Source organism: Micromesistius poutassou, assembly GCF_964030765.1.
Source record: "Micromesistius poutassou genome assembly, chromosome: 4".
Classification (NCBI taxonomy): domain Eukaryota; kingdom Metazoa; phylum Chordata; class Actinopteri; order Gadiformes; family Gadidae; genus Micromesistius; species Micromesistius poutassou.
Genome location: NC_140274.1, coordinates 17,518,811 through 17,536,415, shown reverse-complemented (window position 1 = coordinate 17,536,415; position 17,605 = coordinate 17,518,811). Strand labels below are relative to the sequence as shown.

At 47.1% G+C, this 17,605-nt stretch overlaps 1 protein-coding gene across 1 annotated transcript in view; it reads left to right on the top strand.

Annotated features, from left to right (window-relative positions):
* The window catches only part of nbeab (neurobeachin b), a gene marked incomplete at both ends in the record, with an annotated part of 188,805 nt that overhangs the window by 72,416 nt on the left and 98,784 nt on the right, over positions 1-17,605 (top strand). Inside the window, 5 exons of the mRNA XM_084466381.1 lie at positions 937-1,064; positions 5,462-5,523; positions 10,914-10,978; positions 12,798-12,906; positions 15,530-15,696. Coding sequence (XP_084322507.1) covers positions 937-1,064; positions 5,462-5,523; positions 10,914-10,978; positions 12,798-12,906; positions 15,530-15,696 — 531 coding nt within the window. The remainder of the gene's footprint in view (positions 1-936; positions 1,065-5,461; positions 5,524-10,913; positions 10,979-12,797; positions 12,907-15,529; positions 15,697-17,605) is intronic.

The window sequence follows — 17,605 nt, the reverse complement described above, 5'->3', positions numbered from 1 at the left end:
CACACGCAGATGACTAGCCACCCCGTCCACGAAACAAGCCACTGTTGGCTGTAAAGGGATTCCTTAGACGAGATTAATGTACAGCCCTCTTCGGATAAACGTGTTGAACCTTCGGACTACCGAAGTTGATGCGGACACTTTAACACAGATGCACACACCCGCCAAAAGAGACACACATTTCACAGATTTATCATCTCATTTTATTTGCTGTTAAGAACTCTTAGAAAGGTGCTGTATGCAAAAGGTTTATAATGAATAATAATGTATACTCCTAGGTACATAAACAATATGTTTTATGTACTGCAGTACACTGGATTTGTACTAAACAAAATGAAAAGTAATTACTGCCACCCAAGTCTATAACAAGGACAATAGCACATAGTTTAACACATAGCTTAGCGTATGTTAACAGCGTTCATCCGATGGGTTAGCTGGTGAGGTAGCGCTAGCATTCCAGCGTGTTGCTCTCTGTCGTCACACCTCAGATTAGCATGTTAGCACGCACACCAGCCAATCAGAACGGCCAATTAGGGAGCTCAGGAGAGCGGCAAAGCCAAGGTGTAAACAAGATCATCTGTTGCAACAAACACACACACACACACACACACCACACACACACACACACACACACACACACACACACACACACACGATTATCAAGAAGCATTTTACACCCTTAAAAAGTGTGTTTTTTACCGACACCATTTTTTCCATCTTCTTTGTTTTTCAATGGAATTTTGTCTGTCTGTATTCTCTCTCTATCTCTCTCTCTCACACCTCTCACACACCACTCTCTCACCTCTCTCTCCCTCTCTCTCTCTCTCTCACCTCTCTCACCTCTCTCTCTCTCTCTCTCTCACCTCTCTCTCTCACACCTCTCTCTCTCTCTCTCTCTCTCTCTCTCTCTCTCTCTCTCTCTCTCTCTCTCTCTCTCAGCATCACCTCTAAGTTAGAGCGGGCTCTAGAGAAGGTGGCCCCCCTCCTCAGGGAGATCTTCGTGGACTTTGCTCCCTTCCTCTCCCGCACCCTGTTGGGCAGCCATGGCCAGGAGCTGCTCATAGAAGGTACACACACACTCCTCCTCCTCCTCCTCCTCCTTTCCCTCCCCTCCTTTCCTCCTTTTCTCTTCCCTCTCACCGCTTTTCTCCTAGCTCCCTTCTTCTCTCCTCCTCCATCTCCCTCCTCCTCTCCCCATCGATCGTTCTGTACACCGATCTTTCTCTCCTCTTTTCTCTCCTCCTGTACACACGTTTTTCTCCCCCCTCCCTTTCCCCTCCTCTTCCACTTGCAGCTGTCACAATGTTCAAGGTGTGCATTTTATCCCTAAATATACACATAAATGTTGTTTGTGCTTGTATTTTGTATTTGTGGGTGCAGCTGACAGCAATATTTGTGATTTGTGTTCATCGAGACCAACCTCACTCCGCAGTTGATGATGTATGTGGCCCTGTTAAATCACTCCTGTGTTTTCTTTTCTTTTTGTCTTGTACGTGTCAACTTATTACGAGCCCTTACCATCTATTGTGTGTTTTTTTTTTTAAAGAATGGCAGACATAAGACCCTCTTGCTGAGAGAGGTAAAATTGGTATTGTTTGGTATTGATCGTTCATGGAGGTATGTGTGAACAGCCATTATCTATGTGCTTCCCTACCAACAAGTCTCTCTCTCTGTTAAGCATTAATACAGAATTTATTAGTTTCTGGTCCCTATAAAGCACTTTTCACTCTCTTCATAATTTATTCATTGTGCTTTTGCATTTTATTGTTATCGTAGACCCATCTTTATCTGCCCTATAATCCTTCATTCATTTGTTATTAATGTAATCAAACAAAGGCACTGCCACTCACATGTGGCGAGTCTGAAATCCAGGTCTGTTAAGTAGGAAGTCGTGTTTTAGTTCCCGTCTTGTACTGATCCTGCCGAGGTCATCATTGGCTGTTCTGTGTGGTGGGGGATCTCGAGCTTCACCTGTGAGACAGGTGTTTTGACTCGTGTCTGTTACTAAGAAACGACATGCTGAGGTCAAACAGGAAGAGATCGCCCCAGGTGAGATGGTCAACTCCCCACTTTCGAACCCTTCCCATGCTGGTCAATAAGTGTTCAGATCTAAGAATCTATCTTAGATCTAAGATCTAAGATCTATGAAACCCTCAGGGACTGAAAACATTCACAAAAACAATGTATTTCACTGCTACTTAATCAGTATCATCCTATAACAGAGGCTTTTATCCACTGTGAAAGTAGGAGACCGTCGTATCAGTTCCCTCAGCAGCCCTTGGCACGCTGCTTGATAGTCTCACAAGCCATGTGACTTTTGAACACCAAATAGACAGTACTTAGAATGGTCAATCGGTGGTCTGGTTGCTTCTGCGTTATTATAGGAGAGACAGGTGATGAGTAATCAGACAGCACCTGCCCCTTCCTCTCTCACCACAGACAGCGCCCAACCACATGCCCCCTCCACAGTGATTTACGGTGGATTCAGATGCACCATTAAGGAGCAGGTAGGGGGTGGGGGCCCTACAGTCAGATAGACTGATAGACTTTAGCCCAGAACCTGGGAGTCCAACTAACCACTAGACGACTTCAAGCTCCTTCTCATTTGTACAACACAATTAACTCATAATACTAGTTATACTGTTCATTTAGTGTAGCTTCTTCTTCTGTCCCACCACTGGAAGAATGAGGCTCTACTTGGGTCGCGGGAAGGAACTTGGAGACAGAGTATCTCAGAGTTGGAGTAGTTCTGAGTTTAATCTGTGAAGGTACCAGGCTGGAACAACAGCCCCGGTTAAAAAATGTCTGGCCATGTGTCTAGTCTGTCTCACGGTTTATCTCTCAGTCTCCCCCCCCTCGCTTTCTCCCTCTCTGTCCAACTCTCCCTCTCTCCCTCTCCACTGTTCCCTCTCTCTTTTTCCTCCTTTGTACTCTCCCCTCTCCTCACTCCCCCCTCGCCCACACCCCCTCCTTTCTCCTTCCCAGGCTCTGGGGTGAGACTCCGGCAGCAGAGTAAGAGGCGCTCCATTTACCAGTAATCACTCTCCCATCCATCACTCCGTAGAGCGCCCCAGGGTCGTGACCCCGCTGTCCCCCTATGGCCCTCCTCCTCTCTCCTGTTTCACCCCCCCCCCCGCCCTCCCCCCCCGTGCCATGCGGTCAACACACTGCCCTTATGTCGAGTGCACCCTCAGAGTTGTTGTGCACTTGGGGTTCTATTGGCTCGTGCTGAGAACACTGGGGTCGGTTGTGGCAAGCGACCGCGTCCTCCTTCCCATCCGTCCCGTCCGTCCGTAACCTAACCCCATTGGTACCGGACAGCGGCGGTTAAAGCGATAGCGTTTAGTCATCGCAGCGACGCGCGCCCGGCGACTCGACAGTGTGTCACCCGCCGCACACTGACTTATGGCCCTGGGCGTGTCGAGTCGTCATGGTAACAAAGAGGAGGAGGGAGGGTTGGATGTGGGGGGGGGGGGGGGTTGGATGGGGGAGGGGTTGGTCAGTGGCGATGGCACCCGGGATACAACAGTGAGGTCACATCCTTTCTGTGTATTTACAACCAATCGGGGGGGGGTGGGGGGGGGGGCCGCGACGGAGGGTGCCGCAGGGGTCGCGCTCCGGGGGGGTCAAGGAGGTGTCGTGGGTTCTGTGGACAGACTCGAAGTCTCGCTCGTTTTACGATGCTCGTAAATATACATCTCTATATTTTTCGTCTTGTTCTCCTTAATGCGGCCCCCTGGTTACATGCGGTGGTTTGGCGAGGGGTTGAACATGTGTTGACTTGGTGACTCAACGCGCCAGTGTGCCAACCACGTAGGTGTTGCACCCTCGTCGGGGCCGCGGGTCCGATTCCGACCTGTGGTCCTACGCTCCGTGTCTTGCCTATGTTTCACACTTTCTCTCCTCGGTAAATATTGAGTCAAATATCTGTTCTCCAAATATGAATATGAACCAGGCAGATTAAAGTGGTTACTGGTTGAATTATAATGGTGGAGGGGATGAGTGGGGATTTCAGAAAATATGATAGAATTCTCTTTTTGTCCTTTTGGTCATCCAAATGATTCAAGCTTGTGTTCTAGGTTGAAACATTCAATTTATCTTCTGCATCAATTATTTCTTACTGAAAGAGGACTTGTGATGCTGTGAAGTGTCTGGCTGCACTTGTCACTTCACTCTGTGTGTGCATGTTGACGCACTTAAAAGCTTCTCAGAATTTGTATTTCCCCTTTCCTTTCCTGTGATCATGCAATTAATTCATCTTTCTCTTCCTAGATACTACTCAACTGAACAGATACTCAGAGTGACTGTGATTGAATAATTCAACTTTCACTGTTCCTTCATTGAAAGGAACACTGTTTAATTTGCATAGAATTTGATTAAATATCAACTTCAAATGTCATCATCTTCATTTTACTTTTTTGTCTGCATAATTATCATCATGCAATAGAAAGGGCTGATACAACTTTGCAACACTAGATTATATTTATGTGTATATTAGGGCACAATAGTGTGTGTGTGTGTGTGTGTGTCTGGGTGTGTGGCTCTGTGTGTGTAGCTACAGTGTACCGGTTAAATCAGCTGAGCATTACGTCCTCTCTCTGTCGATAGCAGTCAGTGCTGATCAATGTCTTTTGTTTATATCGACCTACAGGATAAAAAAAATCTATAGGACACACCATGCTGTTCCTGTCTGTCTGTTGTCTTTATGCCAGCCTTGTTAACCTATCTCTCTGTATGTACGGTCTCTCTCTCTCTCTCTCTCTCTCTCTCTCTCTCTCTCTCTCTCTCTCTCTCTCTCTCTCTCTCTCTCTCTCTCTCTCTCTCTCTCTCTCTTTTTCTGTGCTTTTCTCTTTTACACTCTCTCAGGTGAGTGTCTGTACTGCTTATATTAAACATAACATCAACACTAAATTATAAATTACCATTGCGGGGTAGGATGATAGGGAATTGTTATTGAGCTAGCTTATTAGCATGGTGCTACTAGCATGATGCTAGCTACAAAGAGGCAATGATTAGAGATAAGGATGGGTGTGAGTGGCATAGTGAGGAAGAAAGGATGGTGTGTGAGAGTCTGATAACGAGCATGGGAGGAGATGTGGGAAGATGTTGATAAAGTTTCCAATATGTATCCTTGGATTGACAACTTTATTGATATTCATCACAGTCACACTGGAATTAGTTGCTGATTGCAAATGTCAGTTTGTTTAGATGGTAAAAGGTTCTGGCATTAAACACAGCGCATCCAGTCAGCTTGAGGCCATGTGACGATGAACCAAAATCAACCATGACATTCTGTCTGTCTGTCTGTCTGTCTGTCTGTCTGTCTGTCTGTCTGTCTGTCTGTCTGTCTGTCTGTCTGTCTGTCTGTCTGTCTGTCTCTCTCTCTCTCTCTCTCTCTCTCTCTCTCTCTCTCTCTGTCTCTCTCTCTCTCTCTCTCTCTCTCCCCCTCCCTCCCTCCCTCCAGGGCTGGTGTGTATGAAGTCCAGTACGTCAGTGGTTGAGCTGGTGATGCTGCTTTGCTCTCAGGTCAGTCTGCTGTTCTCAACTCCCCACCCTCACTGTCTTTACCCTCTCTATCACACCTACTCTCTACGTCTTCCTCTCTCCCTACCATGCTCTCTTCCTCCTTTGCTGCCTCTCTTTCCTCCTTTTTTATCAAGCTTCCTATCAATCTTCTCTTGTATAACCTTTATGTTGCTGCAGGGTTATGGCAGATTAATGCCATCATCCTATCATCACTCTAGTGTACGTATCTTCAGACGTAGGATAGCGATCCTCATCCAATCTTTTAATCAACCAGAATCTGGGTCACACTTAAGTTCTACCCTTCCTCCTCCTCTTTCTCTCCTTCCTCCAGCTCCTCCTCTACCTCCTCCTAACAGCCATCATCCTCCTTCGACCAACCCCTCCTCCACCACCACCACAACCTCAGACACCACCTCTGCCTCCAAGCCCGACTTCCTTTTCCTCCTCCACTATCTCCTTCTCTTCCTCCTCCCTACCTCCTCCTCCTCCGCCACTTCCCCCAGAGAGAGACCTTAATCTCCAGCCCCTCTCAGTGGGTTGTTCCTGGTGCCTGGTGCGGGGCTCCAGTGACTGAGCACCCTGCGCCTGACCCCCAGAATCTCTACCTAAGCCCTTGTTGCCGGAGAGGTCAGCGCTCCCATGTAGCGGTTACCACAGGGAATACATTTGACATACCTTCTGTCGCTCCATCTATCTTCTCAGGAGCCCCATCGGGAAGACATTATTCTGAGCTTCTGAGCTTAGAGACTGTGGATGCAAACCAGCAGGGTTAGAGTTTAAAGCCATCAGAGCATCTCTCTCTCTCTCTCTGTCTTTCTTTGTCTCTCGCTCTGGGAGAGGAAAGGGACCGAGTCTGGACATCTGTTCATGCTGGTTCCCCCCAGAACCTTCCAGAACTCAAAGTGAAAGGCAGACACTTTGTTCGCACTGAACCACAATCAGCTTTATTCTTGACCTGCTGGGTTAGCTTCAATAGGAAAAACAACAGGAAAAGTAGTCTAATGGATAAACGGTAGAAGAGACAGTGATGAAAAGATTCATACGGGTAGACTGCTACGGGTACACTACCCTGCCTCCCATTACATGGGAGGCGTGTGAACTTTAATAACACTTATCTTCAGATATGATCTGATCTTGAGAGGCGCCAGACTGGGGGTCTGATGATCCACTCTGATTAGCATCCTCAGCTAACGGCACGAGTCCTGCTGACATCGTGGTGGAATGGCGCCCCTCACTTGCATTTCTTAACATTAATGTTCAGAGACAGCAGAGAGAGCTTATTTGACCTTTAACCCTGCTCCACTCTCAGCCCCGTCACTTCTATGAATAAATTAGCACTAATGATCTGCCGTTTTTGCCTGGATTTCACATACTAATCTCAGCCATCACGTTAATGTGACTGCAGACCACGATGCTACTATGGATTAGTTTCCATGATGCACGTGGGATGGTCTCTTAGGTATTTGATTGCGTTTAGGTTTTAGGCTACAATTTGTTAAGTTTACTTATGAAAGTTAAAGATGTTTAAAGGAGAACTCAGATTTTTAACAATTTTTAACCCCATTATTGTTTTTCTGAGGGTCACCCCATGTTGAGGGAAGCTAAAAACCAGACGAAAATTGATTCGACCAAGCCAGAGATCTGCACTGGCTGCCGGTGCTACGGAATAGCTATAACGCTAACCTATGGGGGCAACCGTGGACATATCCAGAAAGCCCTTACTAGCCTATAGCAGAATGGATGCGCACGGATGCACAGCCACTGGCTAGTGGCTGGGAGCGCATCAGTTCTGCTATCCGTGAGTAAGGGCTTTCTGGATATGTCCACGGGGTAATCTGCGGTGAGTTGATACAGTTTTGCCACACTATTTGAGTTAAACGAGCACGGTGGTGTCTCGTAAGGAACCAACTTACATAGGTCTTGGAATGTTTTTTTTTAATGTGTTTAGAAGCCCAAAAAGCGGATAAAGAGCTTGCCCCTATAGGTTAGCGTTATAGCTATTCCGTAGCGCCGGCAGCCAGTGCAGATCTCTGGCTTGGTCGAATAAATTTTCGTCTGGTTTTTAGCTTCCCTCAACATGGGGTGACCCTCAGGAAAACAATAATGGGGTTAAAAATTGCCGGAGTGCTTCAAGAGTATGTCTAAGTATAATGTTATAGAGAGTGTTTGGTTAAGGTATTAGGGTAGTATAGAGTTGTACAGAGAAGTGTGCATGTATGTATCCCTTCCCAGTGGTCCGCAAATAGAAAGGTCAGACAGTTCTGTTCTTTGTAACAGCTTACTCCGGGGAGGGAGAGGGGTGGGAGTCCAGAGTGGAGCCGTAGGACTTTAGTGATAGAAGCTCTCCAGATGTACAGACTTCGCTCCCTGCGTCTCTGTCTCTCCGTCTCCCTCGCTCCCGAGCTGAGAGAGTGGAGCTGCAGTTAAGAGCCCAGACAGACCTTTCTCTCGTCCTCTGACAGGTAGGGTTCTGACACCTGAGACATGCTGAACCTCCATAAAGATGAAAGATGAAAGTGGGAAGAGGGGAGAGTATGTTTAGGGCTAACTGCGCTAAAGCTAAGTTCTCTCTCCGACACGCCTTGTCATATGTGTTTCAAAAGTGCTTTTTCTGAAAGGTCAGCACCCATGTGGAAAGAACTATCCGTTGCCCAAACACATTCGATCTTTCCACATAAGGGGGAGCGGTTTCAAAGGTGTATTTGTAATCACCGATGGACAGTGTGTAACATATAGCGTCGTCCTAACCTCTGAAGCTGGATCTCTCATGCCAGGGCCTTCTGCTTCACATGCATTCACACACCGACGGAGGAACCTTGCATGGCAACAACCTTGCAATGTTGACACCAAAACAGTCTTGCCTTGGTGCCTTGCTCATGGACAACTGAACCGTCAAACCAGCGGCCCTCTGTCGGCCAGAAGGCCCTGAGCTAGCCCGGTAAGCTTAGCCAACCAGAGTTCCCATGACCGTGGCTGCGACGATGCATTAGCATGGTTCGTATTAGGAGTCGGCTCACGTTTCCTCAAATGAGCAACAAAGGGCTTCTCTTAAACGCTGCCGATGGCAGGCCGTCCCCCAGGGCCGCTCTGCCCTCCTGGTGGATAGAGAGAGAGAAGGACCAGAGTCGTAACGTCAGTGAACTCTAAAGGGGTAACGAGGGGGGGGGGTGTGATGTCATCGCCCCCCTGAACGGCCTAGCTGTCATTATCCTGGCACTGCCCCCCCGCCCTCCCCTCCCCCCCCCCCCCCCCCTCTGTTGTCCTTGTTCCTCCTGCGCACTTCCACATGCACACATATTCGGGGGCCCAAGGCCGGGTCGCCAAGGCTCCACATGATGCCTGTCCAGAACCGACTCCTCTGCTTCTCCCAAGAGGGTAGCGGGGGAACATTTGTGATCCAGATGAGCTCTCTCGCGCTCTCGTTCTCTGCCTCTCTCGCTCTCTTGCTCGCTCTCTCTTCCCCCCCCCCCCCCCGAGACAAGGGGATCCAGCACCCCCTTGGTCTGGTGGTACTGGGGTGTTTTGACAATAGAATGGAAAACACAAACGGAGACGGTAAACATTAAGGCCGTCCCCATGGCTGATTCTCTGGGTGAAGTGTAAAATATGCAGCCGGGAACTATCTAGCGTGTTACATGCCATCCATCAGTCTGTCTATCTTGCGGACATTTATACACGAAGGTGTCAGCCAATGCGAGGCTACAGCGAGCTCGTTGGGAGTAGTCAGGGTTAGGTGTCTCGCTCAGGGACACCTCGACACTTGGCTAAGAGGAGCCAGGGATTGAACTAGCCACCATTTGGTTTGTAGACAACCGGCTTCTGACCTAGTGCGGCCACATCAGTCTGTCGGTGACAGTTGACTTCTTAGACCAGAGGAACGACAAAGTCAGTTGTCAGTTTAGTCAGTTGACTTGTAAGACTGACTAAACTGACAACTGGCTTTGTAGTTTTCTTTCTTTCGCGGGAAAATGACTTTTCCTGCAGTCAAAGCCCAGTATCCCTTTTCTTGCTTTTCAACTGTGTGTCCTCCTCCTCCAGATGAGATGGAGGTGGAGAAGAAGGAGTTGGCGAAGTATAGGAGGAGAAATTAGGGGGAGAGTGAAGAGGAGAAAATCATGGGAAAGAAAGGAGGAGGAGGGTGAAGAGGAGAGACTCATGGGAGGGAGAGGAGGAGAGTGAGGAGGAGCAGAAGTGAAGTAAGGCAATCCCAAAGCCAACATTCACTTTTGAACGTCTTTTAATCTCTTCCAGAGCCTGTTGTGAGAAGCACTGGTGTCTGAGCCCTGGGGGGGCGCTCCCTTTCTCTCCCCCCCCCCCCCCTCTCTCCTTTGCCCTCCCCTCTCTATCTCTCTCTCTGTTACCCTATATTTTTCTGTCTCACTTTCCTTCCCTCCCGCTCTTTCTAGCATCTCTTTCTTCCCTATCTCCTTATTCTGTCCCCCTTACCCCCTCGCTCCCTCCCTCTCTCCCTTCCCTCCCTAGCCATCCCTCCATCTCTCCTTATTCTTTCCCCCTCCCCTCCCTATCCCTCCCTCCATCTCTCCTTATTCCCCTTTCTCTCTCTTTCAATCTTTCTCTCTCCTTTAACCTCGCCCTCCCTCCCTTTCTCCTGCTCAGTCCTCCCTCCTGTCTCACCCGCCCCTTTCCCTTCCCTTCGTTCTCCCTCCCCGCTCTCTCCCCGTCTCTCTCATCTACAGTCATTTGTCACTGTAAAGGACGGAGGAACCAGAGGAAATGACTGTATTTTAGGAAGAGGATCTGTTTTCAACCCCCAATTACATCTCTGCTGTGTTTACAGATCTGTTCTCAGAGGAGGGAAGTGAAGGGGGGAGAGGGTGTGGGTGGGGACGGACACTCACACATGCAGTGCAGGGTTTCAGTCTTTAAAAGCCACAATCCCCCCTCCCCCCCCCCCCCCCCCCCACACACACACACACACACACACACACACACACACACACACACACACACACACACACACACACACACACACACACACACACACACACACACACATATACACCCCCAACGGATGCATGAACTATAGGTTTTCTGTACCTACTTGAATTACAAGCCATAAAATGTTCTCCAAACCACTGGAGGGGTTGGCGTGTGATGGCACATGTGTTTCTTCTTAATCGTAAAGCTCTGCGAGCATAGAGACGCTATTTGTTCAGCGGTAACATACATGTGGTGGTGATATCGGCGGGTCTTTTGTTACTCTTACTGCCTACGGATAAATTAGAAAGTAAGTGTTTCTCTAAGTAGCGTGCTATTAATTGGTGTTCCTTGGCGGAGGTTATGTCACGCCACAGTGTAACAGTGCCCACCTGGTGACCTCAACGACAATGAGGGCAGCAGCAAACACAACGTCTCACTTCCCCTTTCAGGAGTGGCAGAACTCCATCCAGAAGAACGCTGGGCTGGCCTTCATCGAACTTATCAATGAGGGACGGTACGTGACTATCTATCTGTCTGTCTGTCTGTCCCTGTTTCATTCCTTCCATCCTTCATTTTTCCCGGTTTTATCTCTCTCCTTATATATGGTATACGTATATCCCCTCTGCTTTCTGAGGGTGTGCCCAGGATGTTGTTAAGGGCAACGCAGGAAGTAATTTAGAGCTAACTAGGAAGTAGTTTCCAGCAGAGCAGGAAGTAGTATGGAGCTGAGCAGGAAGTGGTATTAGTTCACGAAGTAGCTTAGAGCAGATCCAAAGGTAGTTTTTTTGCAGAGCGGGAGGTACTGCAGAACAGAACAGGCAGTAACCCAATCCCATCAGAGGCTCGCCGAGTTGGCAGAGGAACACAGGTTTGTCCATTCTGGTCCATTTGGCAGTTCGGTGAACTTTGGCGACTTTGCTGAGCAACAGTGCAAGTGTATGTATAAGGATCTATATTAATCTATAGCAGACTCTATAGTACACTTTCCTCCAGGGAATCTGGAGTATCTATGTCTGTATCTATAGTCTGTGTCTGTGAGTGTGGACGAAACAATGTTCCCCAAGTTGCCTTGGTGTTCAGGTCTAGAGAACATTTAGTGGGGTGGTTGTATACATCGAGTGTCGTTTGATGTGAAGCCTGCTTAGATACAGTATATTGTTGACAGTGTATAAGGTGTTTGATCAGTTGGTCCTGTAATATACCTGGAACTGCAATCACAGGCAGTAGTTCCAAAGTCTGGCTTAGCTCACCAACTAGACTGGTTTCCAGTCAGCTTGCTAACCCTGAACATCCACCACACAACCATCCACTGGTTGACATTGTGATTAGCGTTGAAATAGCTGCAGTGAAGAAACAATATTTTTATAACCAGACTAGGATCACTCATCACTCAATTTATTTATTCCTACTGGACTAGATTAGAACTACTCTAATTTATATTGGACCAGAGTATAATTACTATTGTCTATTGGATAAGAGGATAATTAAAGTTATTGTATTAAATGCGAGATGAGCAGAGCTCTAATTAAAACCATGCCGGACTAACGGTGTATAAAATGGCGCATCATCTCCACAGAATAGCCCGATGTTTTCCATTATTAACTCAATTGGAATTTAAATGTGGGATGGCCTAGTGGGGGAGGGAGAGTGAGGAGGGGGTGGGAGCTGTGAGAGGTAGTGGTCCATGACTTGGCTTGTCATCAACAACGGGAGGGGGAGGGGGGGGGGATTGACGATCCTGGCAGCCAATGGGGAGGCTGGGTCAATCAGGCATGTTCCAGATGAGCTTGAATGCCTTAACGATGCCGGGTTCCTTAATGCCGCTGCCGAGGCTGTCGCTGCTCTGCGGCCCTGAGACGTAACACAGACAAACCACGTTCCCCTCCACCGCCTCTCAACTGCAGAGTGTTGCAGCGACCTGACACACACTGCCAGCAATACACCATATACCCACACCACCACCATACTACCACCACCACCAACACAATCACGGCACTATTAACACCACCACCGCAACCACCACACCACCATCTTTACACTGCAGCCATGTTGCAGTATCCTGATACAGCCTCCTCTGCCTCCTCTACGCCCTACTCTCCTTCTTCTTCCTCTCCCCCTCCCTCCTCCTCTCCCCCTCCCTCCTCCTCCTCTCCTTCTTCCTCCTCTCCCCCTCCCTCCCTCCTCCTCTCCTTCTTCCTCCTCTCCCCCTCCCTCCTCCTCCTCCTACCTCCTCCTCTACGCCCTACTCTCCTTCTTCCTCCTCTCCCCTTCGTCCTCCTCTCCCCCCCTCCTCCCCCTCTCCCTCCTCCTTCCCCTCCTCCGCCTCTCTGAAGGCTGCTGTGCCATGCGATGAAGGACCACATCGTCCGCGTGGCCAACGAAGCAGAGTTCATCCTCAACAGACAGAGGGCCGAAGACGTCCATAAACACGCAGAGTTTGAGGTACACACATGTTCCCAGAGTACACATGGTGGTGTTTGAAGTACAAGTATACACATGCTAAGAGTACACACATGGTGTTTGATGTAGAGACTTTCTTGATGTTTGAGCTGCAAGTACACAAATTTTGTTTGAAGTGCAAGTATGCACATCATGGTTGAGGTACAAGCATGTCCAAGATAAGATAACATTAAACAACACTTTATTAGTCCTCGAGGGATTAATTGTTTACAAAAAATATATATAAAATAGATTTCAAATCAAAGAGGGGAAGTTAAAATGTAAAGTGTAAAATCACCAATGTAAATACACAAATCTTCAAAGTAAATCTGAACCACAAAAATAAAAGTCTACAATATACCCCACAGTGGTGGATTCCCTGCTGTGATTATAAACGCTAAAGGAATCCTATTAGGGGAGGAGAAAGCTAATTATTTTGTGTTCCTCTGATCCTTCCTCCTGTCTCCCGACGAGGATTCATGTATTAACGTTACAATCCCTATTCAAGAAATGTAATATTTAATATTAATTCATATTAATTCATATTAATAAAGCAATATATCCCCTACTCGGGAAACTAACATTACAACACTTTTCAGTGGAAGCTGTTCTGTAAGACATTAGGATAAGCCGCTGACATTTTTCATGAAATGAAAGGGAGAGAGGGAGGGAGCGAGGGGGTAAGGGGGACAGAATAAGGAGATAGGGAAGAAAGAGATGCTAGAAAGAGCGGGAGGGAAGGAAAGTGAGACAGAAAAATATAGGGTAACAGAGAGAGAGATAGAGAGGGGAGGGCAAAGGAGAGAGGGGGGGGGGGGGGGGGAGAGAAAGGGAGCGCCCCCCCAGGGCTCAGACACCAGTGCTTCTCACACATCCTATCAGAATCAGAATCTTATTTGATATAGAAGCAAATAATATTTTCCTTATCATGACGAGCCGTTACCACACGCTACCACAATTAGTAGTATTAAGTAGCTATACCACCTTAGTTACTAACACAGACAGCTACGCGGCTTAAAAGGTATAGCTCATCAAATACTAGCTATAACATGTTAGCTGCTTACACCCTGCTAGCTATAGTGTGTTTGCTGCCAACACACAGGAGACAGTGCAGCTAGGGGGGAGCATTTGTATCAGCTTTAAGGATCCTTGACCTGCTGGATAAACTGAAGAAGACACTTTGATGTGGGGGTCACTAGACCTCCCCCCCGGGGTCAGGGAGGGAGACGAGGGGATCTACCTGGCTTCGTCATCTCCCCGTCTCCTCCACACACCCCCCCCCCCCCCCCCCCCCCCCCCCCTCCCCCCACTCACTGTATCACCGTCCCTCACAGCGCTTCAGGAGGAAGACGATGAGACACTTTTACAATTAAGTTGCTGTCAGGACGCGGGCACCGGTCGGCTTAAAACGATAAATAACGTTTGATATCTGTCAGGGGAGTCACGTGGTCCGACGTGAGATGACACGCAGAGATTGAGTTATCGTCCGTATGAGGAATATGTTGCGGGATAATATCTGACAGAATTCAAATTTAAGTCAGGAAATTGAATTAGCTTCCAGCTTGATAATATCTGACAGAATTCAAATTTAAGTCAGGAAATTGAATTAGCTTCCAGCTTCTGTTAGCAAATTAGATTGTGAATATTAGCTGGCGAGCCCCCACAGGGGCTCTGCAGAGAGGCAATCTGCTTTTAGTTGACAATATACTCCGCTCCCACGCAGCACATTTAACCACCTACATTTCTGCTCAGGAAAATTGTTCTAAATATAAAGAAAAAATTTTATGTATATATTATATTATATTTCTCATAAATGTTAAAAATAAATGCTTTGTTGTCACTGCATTTAAACTATTAATATCAATAATTGCAATGCATGTTTAACTGCACATACTTTGGTATTCTATAAACATGTAAAAGCATATAGCCCACACACTGATAAAAATATAGCCTCGGAATATAGCCTTGTTTGTGTGAAAACCTTTTTACCAGACCGTGTATTTGTGGATCGATGACTATTGTTTTATGAATATAACTATTTATTTATTTATATCAGGAATGCCAACTTCACAGGGGTTTAAGGCTTACAGGCTAACATTCTGTTGATTTACTGCCTGTCTCAATGTCAGTTTCATATCCCCTCAGCTGAAAAACAGCTGAATTTGAGGGGTTTTATGATCAAACTGCATCATGAAAGTAAAGCCACAGAGGAGGAGGAGCAAAGGACATAATAATCTGTCAATATTTGTTGTAACAAGATCTTGCAAAATATATACCTTTTTATACCTTTCTTTTAATCGAGTAGTTTGTCTTTTTTTGTTCAAATCTGCCTACCTACTTGTCAAACATATCTGTGATTCTCTCCTTATTGTTATATTAAATCAACTTTGTTCAATTGAATTAGTATTTATTTGTCTAGCTGTGTTGTTCCCCTTTGTATTGCAAATGTGCAACAACAAAAAAAGCTGCACAAATAAAGCTTGAATGATAATACCAATATTACAAAACACGCCTGGGGTTAATCTAACGGTGTGCATCCTAAACCCCAAGCCCACTAAATGAATAAGTGGATTATCATCAATATGTTGCATACATTGTATCAGTATCATTTTGTATTCCCCGCCAGTCCACCTGCTCTGCGTACACGCTGGACCGGAGGAAGGAGGAGAGGACGTGTGACCACCTGATGTCTGCCGCCAGGCACCGCGACCATGTGACCGCCAACCAGCTCCGGCAGAAGATTGTCAACATCCTCAACAACCGACAGGGTGCCTGGAGCGACCCCCCCCACAGGTATGGCACCGTCACCTCACGACGGAGCGATGCCAACGGGGCGCTTTGAGTGTGTGTGAATTGGCGAGAGTGGTTTTAAATTAATTTTAGAATGGAATAAAATATTTAAAATCCAATTTTATTCTAGTAATGCATGTTGGTTTAAAAACAAAAATGATTAGCTTCTCCCCCCGTGTTTTCTCCTTCTTTGAGGGAGCCACGTAACATCCAGGTGCAAATGATGTTGCGAAAGGACGGCAAAAACAGCAGTGCCTTCTATCATTACTGCTGGCTGTGTTTTCTGCCTGCCTCGCCTAATTTCACCGTCCTGCTCTCGTCCACCTAAAGTGAAATCTGGTTCGCTGTCTACCGTCTGACTTTATCCATGTAAAGTGTCTAATGACTGAGGTGACCAGTATTTCATTTTATAGTGCCGTCTGATGAATGAACGATGAATGAGTGGATGAACCTTTCAGAAGGCGATCTATATAAGTGTATTTCACCAGTGGCCAGACTACACGGTGTCGAATTGAAACCTTTTACAGTTTACCAGTGCTGGCCAAGTTTGAGTTCGGCAATACGTTGCTTACAGATCCCCGCCTCCAGTGACATAATTGGTCAAAACAAATTCAAGTTCAAATGCAAATTCAAAAATGCTCCTTTCACCCAGTTTTGTCCGCTTTCAGACTTTAGATTATTAACTTTAACTCTGATTTGAGAGACTATATCCAGCTTAAACGTCCAGTGGGCCCACAATCGGGGTGAGGGAGTTACAACCGCGTGGGGTTAAGCTCTGGAACCCTGGTCCACACTAGTAGGTCCTCCAGTAGGAGCTAACACGCGCTAACACACGCTAACGCACTAAGGGGTTACCTTGGCGCCCGGCGGCTTGTAGGGTTGAAGGTTTAAGATCACCTCAGTAATGTCATTTTCCCAGCATCCTTTGGGGGTCAGCGGCGAGGTCAACAAATGCAATTACAGCCTGGATTGGCCCAGGCTCCCCCGGGACAGCTGATTGGCTGGTGGTCAGACAGGCTGTGGGTGGTGGAGGGGGTGGTGGTGGTCAGTGGAGGGTTAAGGGGTTGGGGGTGTTTGTGTGAGGCTGTCCGGATTGGGCTGAGCTGCTCAGGCACACATGGAGGCGTGTGTGTGTGTGTGTGTGTTTTTGGTGGAGGGTGTGTGTGTATAATGTGTTTGTGTGTAGTGTGTGTTTGGAAAGTGTGTGTGTGTGTGTGTGTGTGTGTGTGTGTGTGTGTCCCAGGAGGCCTGTTAAAACAACACAGCTCCGGGCTAACTCACGCTTCCCTCCAAAACCTGCACCGCCGCCACCGTTAGCGTCCTACAGATACTCACTCACACGCACACACGCACGCACACGCACACGCACGAGCAGACACAGGCACACAGACACAGACACAAAAACACACAGACACACACTAACTGCTCAGAGAATGGGGTTGTTAATGTATTGTCTAGAGTGTCTGTTTTTCTCTTTCAATGTCATTACATCTTCACTAATTATTCCTCTTCATCTGTTTATACCAATTTACTGTATATAACTATACATCTCCCTGTCCCTCTATCTATCTGTCTATTTATTGATATATCTATCTAGCCTTTTTAATACAAATCAATAAAACACATTACATTACACTAAATATGTAATACTAAAGGCAGTGCAGCAGCCAGTGTTTATATATTGAGTGTGCGTGACCCTGGCTAATGTCTGGCTAGCCTGGAGGCAAACCTCCTGAATCTGGCGCACACTCGTATTGATCTGACAAACAAACACAAACATTGCCTTTCCCTCCAAACAGTAGCTTGGGTTTTGTTATAAAAATGTTCAAGATGTGTTCCAGATGCTTCGCTGTTCTGCTTGCTTGTTCACTTTTGTCCATAAACATTGGGTATTCTGAGGGTTTGAAAGGCT